We start from the raw sequence: 11,668 nt of genomic DNA, 5'->3' as shown, positions 1-11,668 counted from the left end.
ACATGAATTTTGTATATTTTATTTTTATTTGCTGAAAGCCGAGGTTTGAACTCAAAACCTTTAGTCAAAATTACCCCTAAAACCATATGAAAAGTACTTTTTACTTTTAGGTCCTGTTCAAAAATGTAGTGGAGGAGAAAGTACAGATATCTGCTCTCAAATGTAGTAAAGTAAAAGTAAAAAGTATCCATTTAAAATAAATAAAGTGCAGGTCAATACAAACTGACAAGATGGGATTGTTGGAATGTTCCAGAGTACAGTATTCAACTTGGCTCTTATGCAACTACAAATGTTTTTATTACTTAAAATAGTATGAAAAACATTTCCTGCATTCTTAGGATACACTGAGACGCCTCTCCACAGATCTGACCTGTAGCTTGACCTAGTTTCTAGTATCTGCTGATCTTCATGCACATAGATGAGTTCAGGGCTTTATTGTGGAACATTACAGACAAAGCAACAACATCTCCATGGAGACAAGCAGTTGGTGAACCCTCCACAAGAAAAGTTACACAGTGCACCTTTAAGTACAATCTGATGCTACTTGTACTTTATTTACGTAAATGTGTGATTAAAGTGGATACTTCTTACTTTTACTTACAGGCATGTGTACTTTCTACTTCACTACATTTCTGAACAGGACTGAAAAGTAAAAAGTACTTTTCATGTAATTTTAAGAGTTATTTTGACCATGTTTGTGTCACATCCAGACTAAAGGTTTTGAGTTACGCCTCAGCTTTCAGCAAACAAAAATAAATACACAATATTGATTTATATTGACAATCTGTGTTGAAATTGTCAGTGTTGTTGAAAATCTGTCATTTTTAATCCATATCTCTACCTACGGAAGCCGAGAGGGGTCACAACAAACACAAACGCTGCAACAAATACAAATGCGACAACACAACAAAAAGCCACAACAAACCAAAAAAAGCCACAAGGGAAATGACCGCAGGACTCTATTTTAATGCAAACGCAGCAACAAATACAAACGCCACAACACAAACCAAAAGCCACAACACATCAAAAAGCCACAATGGAAGTGACCACGGGACTCTATTTTCCGACGGACCGATCAAGCGGCAAGTGAAGAAGAAGAACTACAACGTGAAAAGTAAAGGAACGGAGAAATTGGAAACGTAAGTAAAAGTCATTTATTGTTTTATCATTATTCGTTTCACGTTGTAGTTCTTCTTCTTCACTTGCCGCTTGATCGATCTGTTGGAAAATAGAGTCCCTAGGTCATTTCCGTTGTGGCTTTTTGATGTGTTGTGGCTTTTTATTGTGTTGTGGCTTTTTAATGTGTTGCGGCATTTGCGTTTGTGTTGTGGCGTTTGTATTTGTTGCGGCGTTTGCATTAAAATAGAGTCCCCCGGTCATTTCCGTTGTGACTTTTTTTGGTGTGTTGCGGCTTTTTAATGTGTTGTGGCATTTGCGTTTGTGTTCTGGCATTTGTATTTGTTGCGGCGTTTGCATTAAAATAGAGTCCCCCGGTCATTTCCGTTGTGACTTTTTTTTGGTTTGTTGTGGCTTTTTGTTGTATTGTATTTGTTGCGGCGTTTGCGTTTGTTGTGACCCCTCTCGGCTTCCGTACATTTAACACAAACAAATTAACTACACTGTGTGGAGTACTTTTACTTTTTACTCTTAAAGTACATATTTAAACAGGTACTTTGATGCAATTACAGTGCAGTACTTTAATTTACCTTCCACCACAGACCAGTACACTAAAAGAAACCACACATTCTCCAAAATGTCCACATTACTTTATTTCCATGTGAGGCATCCAACATTCTCATACACTGGTATTTGCAAGTGAACAGAACCAAAACCGGACCAGACCAGGACCAGGACCAGACCAGGACCAGACCAGACCAGACCAGGACCAGACCAGGACCCATTAAGCACATTCTCTTTATTGAGGCGACCCTGAGCAGATCTGTGTAAACACGTGAACATTCAACACAAACTCCGTCATGAACATAAAGACAAATACTCCTCTGTAACTGTTAGTGTGGACTTTAAATACTCACTGAGGCATGCTGGTGTCGCTTAAATACTGTACACCACGGCTCAAACGTTTGGACACATGATCTCATTTCATGTTTTTTTTTTGTTTTCCTTTATGTGGCTTTAAGTCCCGTTAATGAAACTACTGAACATCACATCAAGTTTGTCAGGTTGTAGTGTATTTTTTGGGGGAAAATTTAAGGAGAATTAGACAAAATCTTAACGCTAACCATAAGGAGGGTTTGAATCAGGCCTGGGATAGATCGCTAAATGATTCAAACATGAGAGAACAACATTAAAGCATGGCAGAACGCTACCCCCTCTTTAAATAACTCAACTACTTTTATTTTATTTCATATTCAAATCCTCAAAGTATCCAAGCTTTGCTTTGTCAACAGCGTTGCAAACCCCTGAACTTCTCTCTATGAGCTTCATGATGAAGTCTCCTGAAATGGTTTTCACTTCACACCTGTGCCATGTGAAGCCAAGCAAAGCTTAAAGGCTATTTTAAATGTTCTAAAACAAGTGGAGTTATTTTGAGCTTCTCTTTGGTTTCCTACAGTCCACGTGTGTCATCCATAATTCCTTCAGAGAGAATCTACAGCGTAAATAATCCTGGAAATAGAGAAACATAAATGAAACAGTGTGTCCAAACTTTGACCTGGTGGTGTAAATGTGCATATACTATGAGGGAAACGTCACACTGCTGTCAGAGGAACTGTGTAGTGAGACTGTACACACTAGAGTTATATTGAGACAGTAGTACAAGTGGATTTGTTAAACACATTAGGGATGTAACCATACCCAAATCTCTCATTAACTATTATTTATATTATGTTATTTATTTTGTGGAGGCTAACAAAATTGTGAACGTGCTACTTTTTCCTGACAAACTCTGGTTCTGTCATAATCAATTGAGAAAAAAAGAATTAAGATTTAAAGGTTTAATAAGTTATTTCTTCATGTGCTCTGCACTTAAACAGAGCAAGATTCTAGGTTCTATGTAGTTCTCTCACCATAACACTAAATAAAAAACACATAAAATGTACTCTGTGTGAGCTTTTAGTCATGTTCGAATGTTGTTGCCTCCTCAAAAACAAACCTGGATTTGTGTTTTGTTTCATTCACACATGTTCGAGTAACGGTTTATTATCAGTCTGTTTTTATCTCCAAAGCTCATAACGCTCTGTTCCACCTTGTGATGTCATGTGTTTCAAAGTTAACAGCTCATTTTACCTTTAGTTAAAATTATTATTAGTTTGTATCACCATAAATGGCAAAAAAACCCCAAAAAACTAAATCCTTACATTCTTCATTCTCATTTTGCTTATTTTGATACGATCATAACAATAAAATTTTGTGAATTCGTAAACATTATCATTAGTTTGTACAACCATAGATGACAAAAAAAATAAAAAAATAGCATCTTTTAAAAAAATTAAGATAAGAATTAAGAAAAAAAGTGATTGTATTTCTGTTCGAGGGGTTAGTTTTGAAAGATATAGAACTCTGCAATGAATCAAGTATGTATTCTGTTTTGTTTGTTTTAATTTATATTTTGTCTCTTATATATACACACAGTAAATCGCAAGTGAAATTGTAAATGCAAACCTGCTGTTCATACACTGCTTTTCTTTCTTGGAATTCTGTCATTGCTTAAAAGTGTTAGGCATTATAAGTACTTTTACTTCAGCATAAACCTTTTCGGTCATGATCCATGGGGCTGTAGTTTATGTTTTGTTTTGTAGTGCTGCAAAATGACCGAATAAACTACTACGACTTCTATAGTTGAGTAGAGATTGGCAGTTCGAGAGCTGAAATGATCCACATGATTCTAGTGAAGGTGTGTGGAGTTTAAAAACACAGTGGGGCACTTCCTGTTGAGTGACAGTGTTTTCTGTTTGAGAAAAGAACTCGACCTAAATATGTATTAATGTATGAATGAAACAAAACACAACTCTAGCTATGTTTTTGATGAGAAAATGACATTATAACATGGATCAGAAATAAGCAAATAGACTTGTAATTCAATATATTGTGAGAGCGAAAATAATTTGACGATTATTTTGTGATACTCTGGTTATTGTTACATCCCTAAATGCATGAGGTGTTGTTTTGAGTTTGTGCATTAGTGGAGCACAGCAGCTGATGACGTTATTGAAAAGCCAGAGTGTGGATGAGTCTGCACCACTCCGCTCTCTTCTGCGTGATGAAGCCCGGCGTGATGCAGTTCTCCGGGAGTCTGGGGCTGCCCTCCGCCCTGAGCCGCTCGCACAAAGCCTCGCAGATGCAGATCACGTACATGCCGCAGTCGTAGCTGTTCTGCTGCGACGGGCACTGCTCTTCCACGAACCCGGCCCTGCCCCCTCCGCCCGTGAATGCCTCCAGTTTGCGAGCGATGCGGCGGGCGTGCACCGAGTTGCTGCCGTTCTGAGAGTCGTAGTGGGCGAAGCGGTTGGAGCCGCGGTGGTACACCAGGAGGCTCCAGTGCGTGCCGCCCGCCGTTTGGTTGGAGTTATCGTTGACCGCCAGGAAGACACATCTGCGCGAGGACAGTCCCAGCGGCTCCAGGAACAGAGCCAGCTCCTCGGGGCACGAAGCACATTTGATGAACTGGGTGACCTCGGGGCTGATGAAGGTGATGGAGTCCCTCAGGTCCGTGAAGAGCTCCGCAGAGAAGTACTCAAAGGCAAAGCCGATGACCTGGTCGTTGAGCCACTGCTGTCCCTCCAGCAGAGCCAGGTCCGAGCGCCGCAGCAGACTGTCATGAAAGCTCAGCACCACCGGGTCCATGCTCCACCGTCACCACGACAACGCCTGCACACAAAACACACACTTGTCTTTATTATTACCAAGGTTGAATGGAGTCTAAACATCCATATCGAAGAAAGACTATGAGAGTTTATTTGTCATCTGAATGTAAAATATAACAGATTTATTTTGTATCTGGGGTAATGGGACTCACTGTAAGAGTCTGGCAGAAGCACATTATTGCTTTAAAAGTTTTGTAAAAAAGGAGGTGGGGGCAGATAAGTGTTTAATTCTCCCCACTCCTTTTCAGAATGATTGATTTTTACTTTTATTTTATCTATGAAGATTATATTTGTGATGAGTAATAAAATAAAATAATTTGCCTTTATGTATCTGTTGATTACTGCATGATCATGCAATTTATCATTTATGAAAATACCCGAATAAAAAATATTATTATACAGCCCTGTGTGCCAGTACATTACAATAAAGCATTAAAAATGCATTCTCAAACATTTGTTTAATTTTCCTGTGTTTTTCTCCTTATGTTTTCCTTGCGTACAACTACATTTTCTCTGCAGTTTGCACACTAAACACACATTTAACACAGTATAATGCATGACCTATAAATGGAACTTGTCTTTAGTATTACCAAACTAATAAAGACAAAGTAAAGTAAAACAAAGTAGGTGGAAAGGGGTTAACTCTGGAGTCCTTCAGTTCACTTTGTAATGAGATATTAAAGTTTAGCTGCCAGACGACACTGGCGTCTGATCCGTGCTGTTTTTACAGTGCAGTCAACACTGAAGTGGTCCTCTTCTGTGTAGAGGCTGTGTAGAGGATTGCATTACTGCAATGCGTTTGCCTCATCACTTCTGGCAGCGGTCTGTGTCTGTACTCTCCTCTGTAGGCTACTGGGTTCACACACACACACACACACACACACACACACACACACACACACAGCCCAGATAGCACGAGCATATTACAGAAACACTCCAAACACATGTGAACGTGTAGAACAGTTCCATACAGAGTAAACACGTTGTCATGCGTTAACCATACCTCACACAGGCACACTCAGGTGACACGGGCTCGAGAAGCGCATGGGAGAAGCGGTGCCGTGACCGCAGCGCGCACACTACCGTAAACTGCTGCTGCTGCTTCTCCTCACGTCTCATGAGGTGTTAACCAACACCGCCACCTACTCATCTGGAGCAACGACCGGACCACAGACACTTTCCCCATGAAACACCACACGTACACATGTTTATTTAACGTGGCGGCTCTAAACTCAAACTATTGTTCAGGACTTAAGTGCAGGTTTGATGACTGACGGAAGAGATGCCATCGTGCTGACATTACTGTTATTATTTGCGTTACTTACATTGTGCGAATACCTTTGAGTGTGAAGGCGACGCGCGCGCGGTGTCCGAGGTGCACGGCAGCCACACGCCGCGCCGGGGTGTAATCGCGCCTGAATAAGTGTGTAAAAAATGCGGTACGAGCGGTTGTCTGGTTGTTTACATGCTTCGAGTACTTCCGGGCTCCGCGCTACGTCGCCGCGCCGTCCTGACGTAGCCTGCCCCCGCCCATAAGCCCCGTGAACGCGCACACTCGCCGCTGCGCGCTCCCCGGAGAGTGGCCGCACTGATTAGCAAGGCAAAGGAGGAGTGTTAGCGACCGTGACACCGAGCGAACGAACCGAGGAACGGACGGACCACCGCGTTTTCTCCACACGGTACACGGCGCTCCGCTGCGGGAGAATGCGCCACGGTTACGCACGGATTACATTACCGGGAGCCCACGCGTACCGAGGGGGGGATGCAGCGGGGAATTAAATAGAGAGACTGCATTTGTAGCCTACCACCGCTCCTCTACTGCTGCTGCCTGCCTGTCTGCCTGCAACCGAGCCATCCTATTATAAAAAAAAAAACAACGTTGCGGGCACAGATCGTCTCCCGTTCAGCGCGCACGTTTCAAGGTAAGTCTCCCATTTTTTTGTTATTTTTTTTAGGTTTAGCGTAGCGGTGGTGATCTCTCTCTCTCTCTACCCCAGTGGGAAGGACAGCTCTGGGCTTTGAAGCAGCCAATAATGAACCTCTATTGCCTGGGCTGGAACAGGCAATTTTCCCCCTGCATTTTTATTACGGACGCGTTTTGGAGCCGTTTTGCGCATCGGTTCTATTGCGCGTCGCGGTCCAGTAGCAGCTCGCTCCATTCTCAGCTGATGTCGTGGATTCTGTTGGAAACTTTGGCTCGCTGCGTGCTTCTATACGGCGTTTTAACACTGCTACGTTCGCTCCTCGCTGCAAGCCAGCCATTCGAAACCATATGTGACAATCATGATTCACTCCAGTGGGATTTGTCGCTATGTAGTTGACTCCTAAATATTGTATGGAGGTGTTACGTAAAGGCAGCGAGCAGGCAGTGTTGTGCTGAGTCGTGGGCTGCAGAGGGGAGCGGGGTGGGGTAAACGGTTCCATGTATTATTTAGTAGTGGAGGTCAGACGGTACGGCTAAAAAGAGCAGGAGCATTACGCATCAGCAGGACTCGGCTCTATGGGCAGGGGAAGTTGCTGATTCATGGTCCGTGCCTGGCTGTCAGTGGAAATGGTTCACTTTTGCAAAACCTAGACTAGTATTATCCTGATTTTGTGCGTACTTTTATTTGTTTTTGGCAATGAGCAGGACTGCATACTACTCGGGAGGATTGTGTAATACTTATTTTGTACTTGTACTACAACCTTTTATGACATCAGGGTGGGTAGAGTAGCCCAAAATGTTCTCAAGTAAGAGCCACTTCAAAATAATATTACCCAAATAATGCACAAACTAGAAAAATAAAATTAAATTAGAAGGAGCGATGCAACATTTTTGTAGATTTTCTCACAGTAGGAAGAGGAACCAAAACTTTTAATCCTGTAAGAGTAAAAGTATACCACGAGAAAAGTCTTCTGCAAAGTACAATTTCTTTAAAAGTACATGTAGCTCTTGGTAATAAGACTGCAAAGCTACTAGGAGGGTTGTAATACACATTTTAGCTCTACGATAACTACAACCATTCTGAAATCAATTGTAGTACTTTGGAAGTTGATTTGCATGAGTTAAATGAGCAGTTATCTGGTATGTTTGTTTTGAATAGTACTTGTAACAGCACAAGAGTTCCAGTGTAGTGGACTGCTGATGCGGTGCCATATGTATAAGAGTACTACAGTAACTGAAGTTGTTTGGGTTCTCTGTACACGGACAGTCACAGTTTTTGTTTGACTCTTCCATTTTAGGCGTGAACTGCAAAGACTAAGTTCTCTCACACAAACAGAAAAACTCTAAAATCACAAACCCCGGCCCAGACAGTTTGGCAGATCATCACAAATGCACCTCGTTTCTTATTCATCATTGTCCTATTATTGCTTTCATGACGAAAGCGTAGACTGTAAATGGACAAAGCAAATCCGCTAACCGTCGCTTTCTAAATAAATCCATTGCTCTTCCTCTTTTTGGGCTTAAAATGTTCGGATTCACCCGCTCTGCATGATTCTGCTCTTCTTATTTCACAATTTTGTCGATAAGTCAACTCCTGTTCCTAAAAAAACTGGCTCTAAATTCACCCCTACATCTGCTAGTCTCTGTGAGCTTCATTTGACTGGAACTGAAGGCTATGGCTGACGTTACACTCTATTTACACACATTTTTTGAGGTCAGTTTTCACTTTTTTATGGTCTGAATAAGAAGCCTAGATGTGATTATCCCCTAATCAGCTTGCTTTTTGAATATGGGCAGTCATTTTTTAAGAGATTGGAAATATTGGTTTTGAAAGCTTTTGCCACGCCCCCTTTTTAGTCAACTTTTTTTTTTTTTTTTGTCAACCAGCAGCACACGTCTGTAGTTGACCAAGAATTTCTTTTATCTACTCCAGTCTTAGTTTCCATTCAGCAGTTTAGGATAAGACTCCACATAGACAGGATCTTTAGAATCTTTGTGGAACACACTCTACACATTGCAAATTTCTCTGATATGGCTAAGATGTTAAGACTTCTATCAGGTTATTGATCTTGTTTTCACATTTATTATCGACTACTTACTAGTTTCTGAGACTGCTTCATTCTAGGCTACGTTTATATGATGACGGTCTGAACAGAAGACGCATAAGTGGTGTTGCATCTTCACTTTTTATTCCACGTTTAGACGAGCGTTTTCGGGAGGAAATCTACGTGCATAAGGTGACGCAAAAGTGTGTGGAATTCGTTGGGTATGCGGCCAGGCGGCTCGGTGGTGATGTATGTGACGTAAACGTGTACGCGACGTGAGCAGATCAGACCAGAGTTTTGCGTCTTGGGCAGTGTAGACGGAAACGCTACGGCGGCGCGTATTCAACTACGATGGAGCGTATTCCACTTTTCCACTCTGGAGGGTGGCTTTAGATTTTTGCATTTTTAAGCCCCAAAAATGTCGTCACCGTCTAAACGAAAGGCACTTCCGATAAAATAGTTTGATGTTTTTACCCGCAAGTGTTCTTGTGTAAACAGGTCTAAAGGTAGTTTATTTTAAGACAACTTGTCAAGTAAATTGATCTTGCTGCTTGGACAGATAATTTCTCTACTTTAGGTCATTTTCTGGTAGATTTAAATGTTTATATCTTACATTTTGCAGTGCAGTGTTTGGTGTTTTTCCTCCTGTACTATGCAGATACTACCTCCTCTCTCTGTAGTAGTCCTGTGCTTTCTCTCTCGCTCTTTCTGTGTCTCTCAGATGTGCACAGGTGATGAGGGTAAAGTGGGCCTGTCCCGTTGGAATGTGGGCCCTGAGAAGAGCCAGCTGCCCCAGACATCTGACACCCTGCAGGCCCAGTGCCCTCCTGTGTGCGCTGCTCCCGAGAGACGCACGGCCCCTCTCCCTTTGAGCTCATTCACACACACTACAGCACAGCCTCGAAAACACTGTAGTCGCATGTACAACCATCAAATAGGACTGCACAATACATAAATAAAAAAGTATAATCAGTATCAGAACAAGAGCACATAGAATTTTTTGTATTGTGACGACGCAGATGTATTCTAATTCCAATTTTAATGCAATTTGTTGTTTGATTCGTGTTTTCAACATTATAAAAGTAACGAATTACTGTAATGTGTTGCTTTTTGCTGTAACGCAGTAATGTTAGGGCATTACAGGGAAAAAAAAATTATATTTTACTCACAAATGTCAGTAATGCACATTGTAATGCTTTTTTAACCTGGATTGAAGTAGGTTTTTTTTTCTTTTTTTTCTTTATACAAATTTGCTAAAGTCGCAGCGATATCAGCAGCGGTGAAACGCTGGAGATGCACTTGCATAGATCGTCAGGTAACCACGGGCGAAAGCACAGGCGCCGAACTCCACGCTCCACGGGTCTGACTGCAGCTGACGCGATCGAGCTTTGCAGACCCCCTGTTCCACGGGCTCAGGTTCTCTCTCACTCCAAGTTCTAGTCCAAGATTAGTCATGGTTTAGTCTTGGTTTAGACCTGGTTCAGTCCTGGTTCAGCTCTTGTTCAGTTCTAGTTTACTCCTGGTTTAGACCTAGTTTAGTCCAGGTTTAGACCTAGTTTAGTCCAGGTTTAGACCTAGTTTAGTCCTGGTTTAGACCTAGTTCAGTCCTGGTTTAGTCCTCGGTTCAGTTCTGGTTTAGACCTGGTTTAGTCCTGGTTCAGTCCATACACGGCGCAAAACTTCAGCATCTTCGCAGTTATTTTGGTGAGAGTAACTTAAAAGTGCTGCAATAGTAGTGTAACGCCTTACATTTTAAATACAGTAATATTGTAATGTAACGAATTACTTTAAAATGACAGTCACAAGTCATAAATAACACATTACAGTTTTAAAGTAACTTGCCCAACAGTGGTTTTCAAATCATAGTTCTGTCCACAGTCACATTTCAGATCTACCCAGGAGCGTTCACGTTTGAGAAGGCTGTAAAAGCGCTTCACTCTTTCAAGAATCCCATGCATTTAGCAACATATTTGTAAGTTTCTGAACCTCAGGGTAAACCTTCTCACAATAAGGCAGGATTTGGCGTCGTTAGCGGAGGACGGTTCGTAAATAACCGCAGCTTTTGTGATTCGACGGTCGCATTAAGTCAATTCATTCGTTTAATTGTGATTGCGGCTCTACTGTCAACAAGCCATTATTTCTACTTCCATTCTTGCCGTGAAACAAAACAAAGCTGACAGCGTAAAAGATGTGCATTTGAGAGTTTATTTTAGACTTGGTTTTATTTACTCCCTCTGTTGATTGTTGTTGACTCATTTCCAGTGCAAGAAAAGGAAGTGATGTTTCAGAGGCTATTTATTGTGGTTAAAGATGTCTGTGAAGTTCCTTTTCAAATAGAATGAGCACAGGGTTTCGTAAACACTTCATAGAAAAGGCTCTTATACTTCTTGTACACTATGTAGAAAATAGTTGATTTCAGTGTTTTGGAAGGTTAAATCTATACCACTTACCTTTTTGTTAGTTCTGCTTGTGTTGAAGCTGGACTCATTGTGATAACATTGTGATCATATTTACCTCGGTTCATATGATTCAAATAAGACATAATAATCTTTTTGTATTGGGGAGCTTCTTTTGACTCTTTTTGTTGAATGCAATCGCCAAAGCAGGTTGGGCTGGCACTGAGCTGCAGTGAGGGAGCTGTGTTTCAGTGTTTCTCTTTCCTGTTCTTCTTTGTCCTTCAGTTTTCAGTGGAATTGTATTTATTCCTAACAAATGTTTATTGTAAGATTACATTTACAGGCTTTTCCGATATTTTTGAGCCAATACGTAGAGCCAATTTTGGTTTTCCTCAAATTCTGTCATTTAAATTTGCTAAACTGAATGAGAGTTGTGTAGTCATGTAGTTCACTTCACACTAATTTGTTCAAATAAAGCTT

At 41.3% G+C, this 11,668-nt stretch overlaps 2 protein-coding genes across 3 annotated transcripts in view; one reads left to right on the top strand and one right to left on the bottom strand.

The window, feature by feature from the left end:
• Positions 1–1,744: 1,744 nt before the first annotated feature.
• senp8 (SUMO peptidase family member, NEDD8 specific) lies at positions 1,745–6,329 on the bottom strand. Of its 2 annotated transcripts, none has more exons than XM_020930689.2 (2): positions 6,162–6,329; positions 1,745–4,827 (listed from the first exon to the last, which is right to left on the bottom strand). In XM_020930689.2, the coding sequence occupies exon 2, from the start codon at positions 4,801–4,803 to the stop codon at positions 4,165–4,167; it is 639 nt and encodes a 212-aa protein (XP_020786348.1). In that variant the 5' UTR covers positions 4,804–4,827; positions 6,162–6,329; the 3' UTR covers positions 1,745–4,164. The 2 variants fall into 2 exon arrangements, with proteins under 2 accessions (XP_020786348.1, XP_020786347.1); XM_020930688.2 differs by having other exon boundaries at positions 6,149–6,327.
• Positions 6,330–6,376: 47 nt separating this feature from the next.
• Positions 6,377–11,668, top strand: part of myo9aa (myosin IXAa) — a 297,586-nt gene continuing 292,294 nt past the window's right edge. Inside the window, exon 1 of the mRNA XM_055155019.1 lies at positions 6,377–6,745. The gene's annotated coding sequence lies outside the window, so the exon portion shown is untranslated. The remainder of the gene's footprint in view (positions 6,746–11,668) is intronic.

Source organism: Boleophthalmus pectinirostris, unplaced genomic scaffold (assembly GCF_026225935.1).
Source record: "Boleophthalmus pectinirostris isolate CB_2022bp ecotype Guang Dong unplaced genomic scaffold, ASM2622593v1 HiC_scaffold_19, whole genome shotgun sequence".
Lineage (NCBI taxonomy): Eukaryota > Metazoa > Chordata > Actinopteri > Gobiiformes > Gobiidae > Boleophthalmus > Boleophthalmus pectinirostris.
Note: the sequence above shows the minus strand (reverse complement) of the source record. Positions and strands in the feature narration are given on the sequence as shown.